Below are 16,541 nucleotides of genomic sequence, written 5' to 3'. Positions count from 1 at the left end.
TAGCAGGTTTTCTTTTTGGAGAGTTTCTAGATCATGACATTTGATACATGAATTTAAACTATCATGATATTCAATTTTTAACTTATCAAAATCACAAGTAAGACTATCATGCTCCTTTTTCAGCAATTTGTATTTTCTATTGATAATCTTGCATTCATCAAATAAGTCATGGAAGACATTTAATAATTCATCAAAAGATAAATCAGCATCTAATAAATTCGTTACCTCCTCTCCGATGGCCATTAAGGCGTAATGAGCAACTTGCTCGGTGTTGGACTCCTCTTCTTCAGACGCGCTCGAATCATCCCATGTTGCTTTGAGCGCTTTCCTTTTTGTTGTTCTCTTTTTGGCTTGGGGACAATCACTCTTGTAGTGTCCCGGCTTTTTGCACTCATAGCAAATAACTTGGTCTTTCTTGGGTTCAAGTTTACTTTTAGTGTCATTCTTAAACTTGTTTCTTTTAATGAATTTTTTAAATTTTCTTGTTAGAAGTGCCAAGTCATCATCACAGTCCTCATCACTTAGAGTTTTCTTTCAAGTGATCTTCCAAAGTTCTAAGTGCCATATCCTTCCTGTTCTTTGGAAGGATGTCTTCTTGCTCTTCATGAGCTTTGCAAGTCATCTCGTAGGTCATTAATGACCCAATTAGTTCTTCAAGAGGGAAGTTGTTTAGATCTTTTGCCTCTTGAATAGTAGTGACTTTATGATCCCAACTCTTAGGAAGGGATCTTAGAATCTTATTTACGAGCTCAAAATCCGAAAAACTTTTTCCGAGTCCTTTTAGACTGTTGACAACATCCGTGAAACGGGTAAACATGTCGCCAATAGTCTCACTCGGTTTCATCCGAAAAAGTTCGAAAGAGTGTAACAAAAGATTGATTTTTGACTCTTTCACTCTACTTGTGCCTTCATGAGTCACTTCGAGTGTGTGCCAAATATCAAATGCAGTTTCACAAATCGAAACACGATTAAACTCGTTTTTATCAAGTGCGCAAAATAAGGCATTCATAGCCTTTGCATTAAGAGCGAAAGCCTTCTTCTCCGAATCGTTCCAATCGATCATTGGAAGAGAAGACTTTGAAAAACCATTCTCGACAAGATTCCAGAGTTCAACGTCCATAGAGATAAGAAATATCCTCATTCGGGTCTTCCAATAGGTGTAGTCCGTCCCATTAAACATGGGTGGACGTGTAATGGAATGGCCCTCTTGGTTTCCGGCGTAAGCCATCTCTCTTGGGTTTTAATCCGTTTGAGAGTTAACCGTGCTCTGATACCAATTGTTAGGATCGAGAGCACTAAGAGGGGGGGGTGAATTAGTGCAGCGGAAATCTTTCAGCAATTAAAAACGAGAGCTGCGTTCGTTCGATAAAAACTATTTTGATGCAAAAGCCGATTCTAAGATTACTTATGATTAAGTGCAGTTTACGTCTAAACACAGTTTGCGTCTAAGCGTAGTTTACGCAGTTTGCGTCTAAATGCAGTTTGCGTCTAAATGCAGATTGCGTCTAAGCGCAGTTTGCATCTAAGCGCAGTTTGCGTCTAAGCTCAGATTGCGTTTAAGCGCAGTTTACGTCTAAGCGCAGTTTGCGTCTAAGCGCAGATTGCGTATAAGCGCAGTTTGCAGTTATAAATGGAATCAAAACGTAAACGTAAACTGCAAAGAAACTCGTTCGTAAAAGCGCAGAAGACAGTTTGCAGTTATATATAGAATCAAAACGTAAATGTAAACTGCAATGTAAAGATCGTACGAAAATACCGATTTACGTCTGAATGCAGATTCGGAAAGATCAGAACTTAGAAACTTGTTCGTAAAAGCGCAGAGAGCAGTAGCTATGTAGGAGGTTTGCAGTAATGATAAAGTGCTCAAAATAAACGCAAACTAGAGATTTAGAGTGGTTCGGTCAGTCTTGACCTACTCCACTTTTGGCTTCCTCCGCCGACGAGGTTACCGACGTCAACTAGAGGCCTTCCTTCAATAGGCGAAGCCCAACTGCCCTTTTACAGTTTCACTCCTTTTGACGGGCTCAGGAGACAACCCTTACAGAACCTTTCTCTCCTCTCTTTACAACTCAAGACTTGAAGAACAGAAAGAGAACTTTTGGACTTAACACAAATTTGAGCTCTTAGAATCACAGAAAAGATCAAGAATTCGGTGTAGGTCTGTATCTTTTCAGTGCTGAATGGGTGGGGTATTTATAGGCCTCAACCCAGTTCAATTTTGGAGCTCAAAACGATCAAATCCCGGAATTCCGGGATCAGGTGGTTGCACCTCCTGACTGGAGAGGTTGCACCGCCTGGCAGAGCTCGAAGACTGAGCCTCTGGGCGGTGCTACCTCTGTCAGGGGCGGTTGCACCTCTCTGCTAGAGCTCGAAGACCAAGCTCAGGCGGTTGCACCGCTTGACTGGAGAGGTTGCACCGCCTGGCAGAGCTCGAAACTTGAGCTCTAGCGGTGCTACCTCCTGACAGAGGAGGTTGCATCGCCCAGTCTCGCTCGGAGACTGAGCCCTGGGCGGTTGCACCTCTTGGCTGGGGCGGTTGCACCGCCCAGTCTCGCTGGGAGACATAGCCTGGGCGGTGCTACCTCCCTGCCTAGGCGGTTGCACCTCCCACAGCAACCTGGGTCCGAATGGGCTGAACCATTCGACCCAATTTGAGTTCTTCAGGGGCCCAATTGCCCTAGGATTAAGCTAATGGGATCACCTCCCATTTCTAACTTAATCAAAGTGCTAACTACGATTATTTCCTAAGACATATTCTGCAGCTTGCTTCGGTACGTCACTCACTTCTTCCAGCGAGTTTCCGGCATACTTCCGTCAATCATCCGATGAACCCTCAGTGATGCTCCTGCGGACTTCCGGCAAACTCCTGGACTGCGACGATCCACTTAGCAAGTTCGGACGAGCTCCTTTGGCAAGCTTCTGGACTTCTCGGATTTGTTCCCGTAGAACCTCCGACGATTGTCCGAACTTCCGTCGAGCTCTCGAACTCCCAACGTGATCATTGTCATGACTCCGGCGCAACTCCTGCTGCATGTCTTACTTTCATCGTAGTTAATCCTGCACACTTATCTCAACACATACATTAGACAACAAATGACAATTGACTTCATCATCAAAATCCGAGATTCAACATAGAGGAGCAAGCATCTGAGATTAGCATTCAGAGGAATGGCCAACCCTTCGCGCAAAAGGCACCATGAGGACAGGCAAGTTGGGAAGAATGCATAACGCACAAAGGTTGGGATGGCTGAGTTTGAGCTACAGCTCAACGTTGGCAACCATACTTGATGGTGCTCAAGGCAAGCGAGACACTTGGTAAAGGATGAGACCATATAAGGTGGAATGGGTTGTTTAGCGACCGAAAGAGTTATGCAAAGCTCATAGAGGTGAGGGGAATTGTTAACTCGAAGAATTCGGTACTCATGCAAGGGCTTGTATGCGAATGATGGAATGTTCGTAGCCATCCCAAGGCGACTGAAACTCGACGCCATGGAGCATTGAAACTTTCTCTTTAGCATGAGAAGGATACGTTCGTAGGAGGTTGAAGTGTGCAGCAAGTTCAACATGTTACTAGGCCTTGAGGGGCGTAGTGGGTACTGTATTGACGTGAAGTTACAATCTAGCAAGTGCGTTTGTGGGAGGCAGAACAATGCACAGTTTGTTCAGCAAGGAGGAGTAATCAAAGGGGATGGTGGTCTTCGAAACTTTCATAGAGATGGAAGCAAAGAGAGAAGTTGCTCCAACGGGATAGATATCCAGGAGGGATAAGTCCTGGCTCTCCAGAGGGAGAACCATGTGCGACGGACTGCACATGTTGAGGAGTACCTCAAAACAACTTCACAAAGTTCAACGGACCGAGCGAGCGATGAAGAGTCGTCGTATGATCTTGCTTGAGATAATGCATTACGAGATCAAGTGGGGGAGTGACCCAAGGTAACACAAGATAAAGGTACATGTAGAGTCGATATGAAGATCAGACTTAATGGAGGGCTGACCCGTGGAATGGTGGGCGTGAGGACCATCATCAACTTAATACAAATCGAGGAGTAGAGCAACTTGGGTGTAACTTGGCGAAGTACCCAAGCTGCATAAAGGTAGTCGACATAGAAGATGAAATATGGAGTGGAGGCACAGAGTTTTCCTTGGATAGAGATAAAGAACATAAACTCTTGCAACGGAAAGAGCGGGATCATGTCGTTCCATGGGTCCCTCATTCTGATGGAGCGGGCTCATCCTGCATGGTGCAAAAGACGATGGTAGCTTCGAGGCACATGCATCTTACCTCAAAGAAGCATTTGATAGAGGAACTGAGACGACTCAACTTACGGAGACGAAGTTTGGTTTAGAAGACCTTGGCACGGGGCAAGAGGATGCGAAGGCGGGTACTATTGAAGAATATGCGATAGTGCTGCCATTCAAGTTGCCATGAAGGGAGTGGTGCATAGCGGAGATTATGCTGGTAGGGGTAGAGGCCCAGGATCCAAACAATGGTGCACCAATTTCAACGAAGTCGGTGTACTTTGAGAGCTACTAGGCAACAGACTGTCCTAGAGTGGTGCTTCGTCTGGGTGTAACCCGAGAGCGGTTGGACGAAGGTCGATTGCCAAAGGAGCGAACACAATTGAAGGTGGAAGAGGCCCTGCGATGTGTTGGCAGAGATCGCATATAGAGGGTTCATAATCCGAGTTCATTCCACAAGGATCAGAATGCAATGTAGACGTCACTAAGAGACGACATAGTGCAGCAGATTGTGGTGGAATAGATCGTGGCAATGCATTACACACGAATCTAGTCCCGTGAGGGACTATATCATACGGAGGTATATGATCGGGAGCTCCACTTCGGTGAACAACACGACGACAAGAAAGGCTATGGATTCAAGAAGTGAAAGCCATGGTATCGCAAAAGCGGGTCTTCCATGCGTGCATCGAATGAAAGCCTTGGTCATCAGCTTATGGGGGTTGTGTACCACCGAGAGAAAAGTTCGAATGCAAGTACCAGTGAGTCCCATGGGAGGGACTTGATCATGCAAAGGTATGATCAGAGCGATTGGAGAGTTGGACTGCTCTAAAGCCCATATTCGCTTAAGGGAGCCCGACAAGTTAAAGGACATGGTCGAGTAAGCGAATGTTGCTATCAAGGAAGCTAAGGAGAACAGAATCAGTGCGAACCCTACAATATGATGGCAGAGGCCATGCATGAGAGTTGTAGTCTGTCTTTCCATCGACCAAGGGGGAACTGCATGGAGGACATAGAGGTATTGAAGTAGGGGGTCGAAAGGGGCGAGAAAGCGACGATTAGTACCGCAGAGGCGGGACTTCCGTGAAGTCATCGATCCCTTACTCTCATGGGGGGGAGAGCACTTGGTCGTGAAAGGGGCCAAGGAGGTGGAGAATACAGAGGCAAACTCTAAGTACCGAGATAAGGTTGAAGGACAGAGGCCAGGGAACTTCGTAAGATTGGTGTCAATGAGCTTCTCATCAAGATAGCCGAAAGTGAAGGACTTCAGGTCGATGCAAGAGTGCACGACCAAGGAACGAAGTAGGTCGTACGCGGTGCTGTACCTTTGCTACTCAGTGGAGTAGGCAGTGGGGTTGATGAAGAAGACAGTACAATTCCAGAGACGATCAAAACTATTAGAGACTTACTCCAAGTTGGGATGAGAACTTCTTGCATTCTAGAAGTTCGATGGCATTGGGAAGGTGAATCACAGTAACTAATCCAACGCAAGGAGTGCAAACACTTCAAGTGCTTCAGAAGTATGAGCAAAAAGCAAGCGAAAGCTAGTAACCAGCTCGATGAATGAAGTACAACACTCGAGGAGGTGGGCGAAGTCAAGTAAACTTTGCCTTCTCAACTCTTAAGAGAATGGGCGAAACTGAGTACCCAAATTCTCTGATCTATCCAACAGAGGAGCTCTACACATATTTAAAGAAACCAAATGGAAGACAATAGTTGTCAAATCGTCACCAATGGAGATCAGTGCTACTGAGAGTAGATTATCCGCTTCATTTCCTAACAGAATGTCAATCGAAAGCGGAAGTGATGCAAATCTACTTAGAAGTGACAATTAAGTAAAAGAAGAGTCGATGGGTAAATTTTGTGAAGGAAGAACCCAAAACTTCAAAAGTTTGCGAGGCGATGCTCGTTAAAACTCCAACAAGCATCCACCCAATTCAAGCAGCATGAGACATTTGAGAGACTAACGCATAGTAAGATGGTCTTTTCCTTCATCTGAAGGATCCGCAGGAACTAATAGGGATCAACACAACTCAACCAACCCCACATTAGATTCAGAGTCAATGGAGAGTTGAAATAGCATGGCGGATCAAAAGTTCGACTATTCAACAACAGCAGCGGAGAGCAACTGGGACCCAAGAGGCGCATTGCAATTGGAGCAGAAGATTGAAGACTCAACAAAGGCAGGGAGTTGTAGAGTCGACAAAGGCTTCGATGAGGACGTCGAAGGAATAAGTGGGGGAGAATGTCACAAACAAAACTGTAAACAGGGTGTTTCATGTAATGCTCATGTATGTCCATGTCTTTTGGTTTGTTCATGCTTTACATAACATGTAGAGGGACGATCGAATGCTTAACAATCCCAATTTAGTTGAGTTTGGTGGCCATTTTAGGCTTGTAAATAAAGGTTGTGTCATGTGGACACTTATGGAAGATTTTGGTCTGTAGTGGACCATTTTGGATCCTTTGAAGTTTTTTTGTAATTTGCATTGGTTATGAAGTGTTTCCTGAAATGATTGCTTGTGGACCATAGGAGGTTTCGGGGAGGTTGACCTTTGCGGACGGACACACAAAGGTGTTGCACGACTTAGGCAAAACTAGCTAAGTCCGTGACACAGTGTCAGGTTGTAGGCGGTGGTACCGCCCGTACATGGAATAGCCGGAAATTTGAATTTTTGACTCCATTTTTTAAACCATTTGAGGCCTATGAATACCCCACTTGGGCAATAAGAAAGGAGCAAGAATTCTTGAGAAAAAAACTGAGTAAACTTTGCCAAAACTTTGAGTTCCTTCCTCCTAGTGCTTAGAAAAGATATTTTCAATATTTTCAAGGAGAACGAAATCATTTTCACTGTTGAGGTCTTTAAATTATATAATCATAAAATGAAGGGAAAATAAAGTCCTTATACTAGTGATGTGGGACATCACATGTAACCCAAGGAGAGATGTAAAAAAAAGGTAATCAAGTGTTCAAATTAATAATTTTTATTATATTCCCATGAAATTAACATTTTTTGCTTTGTGCATTTGCTTCCATATACTTGGCCAGAAAAATTATGTTTTGTGCTTTGTTACTTTACTAGGAGGAAACAATATCACAGGTCATTATAATGAGGGTCATCAGTCACATGCTGAAGCTTGACTGTGATATGCAGGTAAATGGATCCACATGTTTGTAATATTTGTTATACTTAAGACATTCTTATCTGACAGCTGGAATTGTTGCAGAAAAACATTGTTCGGGCTCTCAACCTTAAAACATCCGCACCAGAACTAGAAAGCTACTGTCTGATGTGGGATCTGCACCCTTACATAAATGATGATGTCATGCATCTCGCATGGAGACTTGTACCACCTCAAGATCAAAGATTCTGCCACTAGTTAATGGTGACGTTGGTCAGTCAAAGAGAAGGAATTTGGTCTTTCAAGATATTTTGTTAATTATTGTTTTATTTTTTTTCTTTATTACAGACAAGGAACTCTCTTTTGTCATTTTATGTCATTGATAATAATATAAATTTGTAAGGTACTTGCAACTTTCTTTGGCATAATAATCAATCATCACTCTCCGATAAGATAGATTGGCTAACATGATTACTCTACTGTCCTATAAAACCTCTCTAGCTCAATGTGGAAGGCTAATTGGACTAAAATATCTCATAATATTGTCTAATTGAAAATAGGGTTTGACATATTTATGTACTTTCAAAATTTGAAGATTTCTGTATAAATTTTAGCATATCATGTATGTCACTCCAAATATTTAGATTTTTCTTTAAACTGAAAGGGAAAGTCTATTTAATTAAGTGTTAGATTAAAAAAATTATTTGACATGCGAAAAATAAAAATAAGGAAGAAGAACCTAGGGAGGAGCAAGCCGAACACAAAGTTAAGCTCCCTATGTATGTGTTTGAAATCTACCACATTAATTTTGCATTAATTCTCTGACCAGTAAGGTGTCCGAGACGAGAGAAAGTAAAAACTAAGAAATTATAGATGTTATGCCTTGGCATCAAAGATATTCAGGAAATCCATTCTTTGCTTTGTGCAATTCAATTCTTTTCTTTGGGCATCCAAGATATTCACGAAAGAAGTTTGATTCAATTTTTTGGACGCCAGCTAACAACACACCGCATTCCACCATATAGGAGGTGGTGTTATAGTAAGGTCCATTGCCTTTCTCAAGGATCCTTTTATTCCTTGATAAGGAAATCAAAAAGGTTCAAATGATTCATCACATCAAGTGTATAATCAAATGATACATTGCATTCAAGGGTGTAAACATAGATGACGTTAGAATATGTGACAGCGCAGTTCAATCTACCTAAAAATCGTCTTTTGTATCATAGTATATAAAGGTGAATGATCCACTTCGAGATTCGGGTTCAACGATATATTGACCCAATACCTTAGATAGGACTCTCCTCTCTTCTTTCTTCTCCTCTCAGCTTAAGATTGGCTAAGAGGGGGTTACGACTTTGATTACTTTGCAGTGTTTTAGATGAGGCTTTCCTCTTTTTATAGTTGAGGAATGAGGTGAGGTCATAGCTGCGTTAAGACTTAGAGAGTCTTAATGTCTTTAGAATTTGGAGAGTCCTAATATATTTAATGTTTAAAGTTGACTTGAATATGATCTTTGAGCTCGAGATTCTAGTTTGATTCTAATTTAGTTTGATTAGGATAGAAGTGGAGTCCTAGTGAAACTCTAATTTGGCCAAATTAGAATTTGGCTCAAACTCTTCTAGATCATCCCTAATCATGATTCTCCAAGTTAGGGAGGTTCACATCCCATTAAATCTTGCTTTGAGACTTCTTTTCTTTCCAGGTTTTGCTTTGGTTTGTCAATGTGATCGGTATTATCATGCTGTTTTGATGAGGGTTCTCTTTTGCTGTTAACCTATTAACTTGTGGGCTTTGTTGGACTTTTGTTACTTCAAACTTGCTATTGTTCCTTTTTTATTTCTCTATCTCTTCTCTAGTGTTAAAAGGTATATTTTAGTTCTTTGCATGCCAAAGTAAGAGTCACGAGCTTTCAGCAAGCCTTCACTATCCTTTTTGTTTGGTCGGCTAATGTCAAGTCTTTTATAGAACCAATTGGATCTTGAGTGATAGAAACTTCCTTTCATCCTTTTGGATTTGATATTTTTAGGATTGACAAAAGTAAACATCTTAATTCTGTAAGTAGAGGCTCCTAACGATGACTTGACATATGTCAAGCAGGATCAGCTTACACATCACCTTATGGATGAATTCTTTTATGGTGATGAAACATTTTTTATATTATTAGTCGATCTTGTTGAATCTCGGATTTTGATAATAAAGTCAATTGTAATTTGTTTGATCTAATCTATATGTTGATAAAAGTGTCTAGGATTAATTACGATAACAGTAAGACATAAAGCAGGTATTGCATCAAGGTCAAGATCGAGATCTCATTGGGAGTTCGAGTGTTCATCGGAAGTCTGGAGGTTTGTCGGAAGTTCTGTCGGAACCAACCGAGAAGTCCAGGAGCTTACCAAAAAAGCTCATCGAAACTCGCTAAGAAGACCGTCGTAAAGTCCAAGAGCTTGTTGGGAGTCCGTTGGAACATTACTGAGAATTCGTCGGATGTTCGCCGGAAGTACGTCGGAAGCTCGCTGGAAGAGTAATTGACGCACCGGAACAAGAAGTGATGTAATTATATCTTAATTATTGTAGTTAGAGCATAAATTAAGTTACGATTGGGAGGTAATACCACTAACTTAATTAGGAGCCAACTTGGCCCTTAATAGGGCTGAATTGGGCTAAATTGAGCAGCCAATTCAGCCCTTGAAAACATGGCCGGCGGTGGCACCGCTTGGAAAGTAGTGCCCCAGGATTTCTGGGCGGTGGTACCACCCAAACTGAGTAGTGGTAGCGCTCCTGTTAGGTGGTGGTACTGCTAGAGCTCAGTCTTCAAGCTCTGTTAAGCGGTGATACCGCTCAGACTGAGCGATAATACCGCCCAATGTCAGGTGTCAAGCGGTGGTACTGCCCAGTAATGGTGGTGGTACCGCCAGTACCCCAGAAATACAGGATGAGACACTTTTTGGCTCCAATTTTGAAATCATTGGAGCTTATAAAAACCCCACCCTTTTCTGCATGAAAGGACACAAAAGCTATTAGCATAATCTTGAGTTCTTGAGTCTTAAAGTATTATAAAATTGAAGAGTTCTCCTCCTTCATCTTTTAGCCTTCATCCAAGAAAGAGGAGTAAGACTTGTAATGGTTGTCTCCTAAACCCGACAAAAGGAGAAAGAGCTATAAAAGGTGGTTAGCCTTGGCTTATTGAAGGAAGGCCTTTAGTGGACGTCGGAGGAGGAATCCGAAAGTGGATGTAGGTCATATTGACCAAACCACTCTAAATTTTAGTTTTCTTTTTATTTATGCAATTTACATTACTGTAAATCACCTTAATCCTCTCTTGTACTTTTATGAAAGCTTTCAAGTTCATATTCTCATCGAAACGGATTGAATCGAAACCATGAAATGGATTGAATCGAAACCATTTTTGTCGGAATCGGTTTTAATCGAAACGAACATTTTTTTGAAATCGAAAAATTTTTCTACTGCACTAATTCACCCCCCCTCTTAGTGCCGCTCTTGATCCTAACAATTGGTATTAGAGCAAAGTTCACTCTCATTTGGTTACACAAGAGAGATGGCATTTGTCGGCAACCTAGAGGGTCATTCAAGTACATGTTCATCCATGTTCAATGGGACATATTTCACATATTAAAAGACTAGAATAAGGATCTTCCTAATTTCAATAGATTTTAAATTATGAAATTTATAGAAAATAACTTTCAAAAGTCTTCTCTTCCGATGAATGATTGGAATGAGTTGGAGAAGAAGACTTTCGTTTTAAACGTAAAGGCTATGAATGCCTTGTTTTGTGCATTCGATAAAAATAAGTTTAATCGTGTGTCCATTTGTGAAACTGCTTTTGATATTTGGTACATACTCGAAGTGACTCATGAAGGCACTAGTAGAGTGAAGGAGTCAAAAATTAATCTTTTAGTGCATACTTATGTGTTGTTTCAAATGAAACCGAGTGAGACCATTGGAGACATATACACTTGATTTACGGATGTCGTCAATGGTCTAAAAGGACTTGGTAAAGGTTTCTCGGATTTTAAACTTATTAATAAAATTTTAAGATCCCTTCTAAAGAGTTGAGACCCTAAAGTCATGACCATTCAAGAGGCCAAAGACCTAAATAATTTTTCTCTCGAAGAACTAATTAGGTCACTAATGACCTATAAGATGACTTGTAAAGCTCATGAAGAGCTTAAGGACACTCTTCCAAAGAACAAGAAAGATATGATAGTAAAAACCCAAGAAGATCACTTGAAAGAAAACTCAGGTGATGAGGGCTTTGATGAAGACTTGACACTCTTAACAAGAATATTTAAAAAATTCATAAAAAGGAATAAATTTAAAAATGATACTAAAAATAAATTTGAACCGATCAAGTAATATGCTACGAATGCAAGAAGCCGGGACATTACAAGAGCAAATGTCCCATAGCCAAGAAGAAGTAATCAAAGAAAAAGGCTCTTAAAGCAACATGCGATGACTTAAGTGCATCCGAAGAAGAGGAGCCTATCATCATCGAGCAAGTTTCTCACTATGCACTAATGGCCATTGGAGATGAGGTAACAAATTCATTTGATGCAAATTTATCCTTTGATGAACTATTAAATGCTTTTCATGATTTATTTGATGAATACAAATCAATTAGTAAAAAATATAAATTATTTGAAAAGGAGTATGATTCTTTTGTTAGTGATTACAATAGATTAAAAGTTGAGCATAATGATAGTTTAGCTCCATGTACAAAATGTGATGAACTAGAAATACTTAGAAAGGAAAACTTGCTACTCAAAGAAACTTTAGAAAAATTTGAGGTTGGTAGCAAGTCCTTGAACATGATCCTTGCCAACAAGGGTCACGTTCATAGAAAAGGTGGAATCAGATTTATGAGTAGCTCTCACCAAAATCCAACCACCTTTGTTAAAGGCCCTACTTTGTATGTTTTATCCTGAAACAAATGTAACTTTTGTTATAAATTTGGGCATGTAGCTTATCATTGTCCATTCAAGAAATGTGGTCCACATAAATTGATTTGGGTTCTTAAAAGAACCTCAAATGGCTCAATGCTGTTGAATCTCGGATTTTGATGATGAAGTCAATTGTCATTTGTAATCTAATCCATATGTTGAGATAAGTGTGCAGGATTAACTACGATGAAAGTAAGACATGCAGCAGGAGTTGCGTCGGAGTCATGACAATGATGACGTTGGGAGTTCGAGAGCTCGACGGAAGTTAGGACAGTCGTCGGAGGTTCTACGGGAACAAATCCGAGAAGTCCATAAGCTTGCCAAAGAAGCTCGTCGGAACTCTCCAAGTGGATCGTCGCAAGTCCAGGAGTTTGCCGGAAGTCTGTCGGAGCATCGCCGAAGGTTCATCGGATGTTTGCCGGAAGTTCGCCGGAAACTCGCCGGAAGAAGCGATTGACTCACCGGAGCAAGTTGTAGTAAATGTCTTAAGAAATGTCATAGTTAGCATGTAGATTAAGTTAGGAATGGGAGGTGATCCCATTAACTTAATCTGGGGGCAATTGGGCCCTTGATAGACCCAAATTGGGTCGAATGAATCAACTCATTCGGACCAGAATTCCTGCTAGGCGGTGGCACCACCAGGGTCGGTGGTGGCACCGCCCATGAGAGGGTCTCCCAGGAAAGCTGGGCGGTGCAACCGCCCTAGCCAGGCGGTGGCACCGCTTGGGCTCAGTCTCCGAGCGAGACTAGGTAGTGCAACCGCCCCTAACAGGCGGTGGAACCGCCTGAGCTTGGTCTCCGAGCTCTACCAGGCGGTGCAATCGCCCCTGTCAGGCAATGGCACCGCCCAAAGACTCAGTTAGGAGGTGGTACCGCTAGGACGCTGGAAATCTGGGAAAAGATATTTTTGTGCTCCAAATTCAAACTAGTTTGGGGCCTATATATACCCCACCCTTTCCTACATGAAAGGGCACCGAAAGCTTGATCTTACTCTATGATTTTAGAGCTCAAAAGTGTTGTAAACTCTAGAAGTTCTGCTCCCTCTTTCCTTCCAAGTTTTGATCTTTCAAGAGAGGAGAGAAAAGTTTGTAAGGGTTGTCTCCTAAGTCCGTCAAAAGGAGTGAAACTGTAAAAGGGTGGTTGGCCTTCGCCTATTGAAGGAAGGCCTCTAGTGGACGTCAGTGACCTCATTGGTGGAGAAAGCCAAAAGTGGATATAGGTCAAGATTGACCGAACCACTCTAAATCTCGATTTGCATTTACTTTGAGCATCTTATCTTTACTACAACCTCCTTAGTAGCTTATTGCCTTCTGCTCATTTACGAACGTGTTTCTTAGTTAAGTATTTTCCAAATCGGCGTTAAGACGAAAATCGGTTTTATCGTACAAACATCATTTTTTAGTTTGCGCTTACATTTTGATTTCTATCTTAACTTAAAACTGCCTTCCTTACTTTACTTCAAATATGTTTCCATAAGCTTTCAAAGTTATTATCTACACAAAACAACTTTTACGTCGGAATCGGAATTCAACGTACGAACACAGTTTTAATCATCGAAAGTTCTCCGCCACACTAATGCAAACCCCCCCCCCCCCTCTTAGTGCTCTTGATCTTAACAATTGGTATCAGAGCGGGGTTAACTCTCAAACGGATTAAAACCCAAGAGAGATGGCATACGCCGGAAACTAAGAGGGCCACTCTATTATACGTCCACCCATGTTCAATGGGACGGACTACACCTATTGGAAGACCCGAATGAGGATCTTCCTTATTTTAATGGATTTTGAACTTTGGAATCTTGTCGAAAATGGATTTTCAAAGTCTTCTCTTCCAATGATCGATTGGAATGAATTGGAGAAGAAGACTTTCACTCTTAATACAAAGGCTATGAATGCCTTATTTTGTGCGCTTGATAAAAATGAGTTCAATCGTGTTTCGGTTTGTGAAACCGCGTTTGATATTTGGCATACACTCGAAGTGACTCACGAAGGCACAAGTAGAGTGAAAGAGTCAAAAATCAATCTTTTGATACATTCTTTTGAACTTTTCCGAATAAAACCGAGCGAGACTATTGGCGACATGTACACCCATTTCACCGATGTCGTCAATGGTCTAAAAGGACTCGGCAAAAGTTTTTCGGATTTTGAGCTCGTAAATAAGATTCTAAGATCCCTTCCTAAGAGTTGGGACCCTAAAGTCACTGCTAGTCAAGAGGTTAAAGATTTAAACAACTTCCCTCTTGAAGAACTAATCGGGTCAATAATGACCTATAAAATGACTTGCAAGGCTCATGAAAAGCAAGAAGACATCCTTCCAAAGAACAGGAAGAATATGACACTTAAAATTTTAGATGACCACTTGAGAGAAAACTCAAGTGATGAGGACTGTGACGATGACTTGGCATTTCTAACAAGGAAATTCAAAAATTTCATTAAGAGAAACAGGTTTAAAAGTGACACAAAAAATAAACTTGAACCCAAAAAGGACCAAGTTATTTGCTATGAGTGCAAAAAGCCGGGACACTACAAAAGTGATTGTCCCCAAGCCAAGAAGAGAATATTAAAGAAGAAGGCGCTCAAAGCAACGTGGGATGACTCAAGCACGTCCGAAGAAGAGGAGTCCAACACCGAGCAAGTTGCTCATTACGCCTTAATGGCCATCGGAGAAGAGGTAACAAATTTAATTGATGTAGATTTATCATTTGATGAATTATTAAATGCCTTCTATGACTTATTTGATGAATGTAAAATAATTAGTAGAAAATATAAATTATTGAAAAATAAGCATGATAGTCTTGTTAGCAATTTTGATAAATTAAAAACTGAATATCATGATAGTTTAGCTCAATGTGAAAAATGTCATGATCTAGAAACTCTCCAAAAGGAAAACTTGCTACTTAAGGACACATTAAAGAAATTTGAGATTGGTAGCAAGTCTTTGAACATGATCCTTGCAAACAAGAGTCACGTTCCTAAAAGAAGTGGAATCGAATTTGTGAGAAGTTCTCACCAAAATCCAACCACCTTCATAAAAAGCCCTATCTTACATGTTCGACACCAAAGCAAATGCAACTTTTGTTGCAAATATGGACACAAAACGCATCAGTGTCCATTTAAGAAAATTAGTCCGAACAAATTAATTTGGGTTCCTAAAGGAACCATGATAAACTCTATGCAATATGATAAACAATGTAGATCAGTTTTTGAGGCACCCAAAAGCAAATGGGTACCTAAAAATTATCCTTTCTTGTAGAGATATACACCATCACAAGCTAGGAGCAAGAGATGGTATCTTGATAGTGGATGCTCAAGGCATATGACCGGAGATCCATCTCAATTCTCTAAGCTCACTAGTATAGACGAAGGCTATGTCACCTTCGGAGACAACAACAAGGGTAAAATCATTGGCAAAGGAACCATAGGTAACAAATCCAACTTCTTTATTGAAGATGTTTTGTTAGTTGATGGTTTAAAACATAACCTCTTAAGCATTAGTCAATTATGTGATAAAGGATATATCGTCAAATTCGAATCTAATGCTTGCATGATTGAAAAACCACACAAAAACACATCTATGATTGGATTAAAACAAAATAACATATACACCATTGACATCAATAATCTTTGCAATGAAATGTGTTTCTCGGTTTTGAATGAGGATGCTTGGCTTTGGCATAGGAGATTAGGTCATGCTAGCATGAAACTAATCACTCAAATATCATCCAAAGAACTTGTATGAGGAATTCCTCATATCAAGTTCATCAAAAATAATGTGTGTGATGCTTGTCAATTAGGAAAACAAATTAAGGGTAGTTTCAAATCTAAGAATCAAATAAGCACCTCTAGGCCCTTACAATTAATCCATATGGACTTGTTCGGACCAATCTCTACATCAAGCCTAGGAGGTAGCAAATATGCCTTCGTTATTGTAGATGACTATAGCAGATACACATGGACTTATTTCTTGAAACACAAAAATGAATGCTTTAGATATTTCACCAAGTTTTGTAAACTTGTTCAAAATGAAAAGGGTTTTATGATTTCATCAATTCGAAGTGATCACGGTGGTGAATTTCAAAACCGTGATTTCCAAGAATTTTATGAATCTAATGGATACAACCACATCTTCTCTACTCCGAGAAATCCTCAACAAAATGGAGTAGTAGAAAGAAAGAATAGAAATTTACAAGAAATGGCAAGAACTATGTTGAATGAATATAGC

The 16,541-nt window shown here is 40.7% G+C and overlaps 1 protein-coding gene across 2 annotated transcripts in view; it reads left to right on the top strand.

The window, feature by feature from the left end:
• LOC135624239 (uncharacterized) overlaps nt 1–7,775 on the top strand; it is a 37,654-nt gene extending 29,879 nt beyond the window's left edge. For both annotated transcript variants that reach the window (XM_065127664.1, XM_065127658.1), the window contains 2 exons: nt 7,323–7,394; nt 7,468–7,775. In XM_065127664.1, the coding sequence (XP_064983736.1) occupies nt 7,323–7,394; nt 7,468–7,620 (225 nt within the window). In that variant the 3' untranslated portion in view covers nt 7,621–7,775. The remainder of the gene's footprint in view (nt 1–7,322; nt 7,395–7,467) is intronic.
• The last annotated feature ends 8,766 nt before the right edge of the window (nt 7,776–16,541 follow it).

This window comes from Musa acuminata, chromosome BXJ1-3 (assembly GCF_036884655.1).
Source record: "Musa acuminata AAA Group cultivar baxijiao chromosome BXJ1-3, Cavendish_Baxijiao_AAA, whole genome shotgun sequence".
Taxonomy (NCBI): Eukaryota; Viridiplantae; Streptophyta; class Magnoliopsida; order Zingiberales; family Musaceae; genus Musa; species Musa acuminata.
The sequence above is the reverse complement of the archived record's forward strand: the minus strand, read 5'-3'. Positions and strand labels throughout refer to the sequence as shown.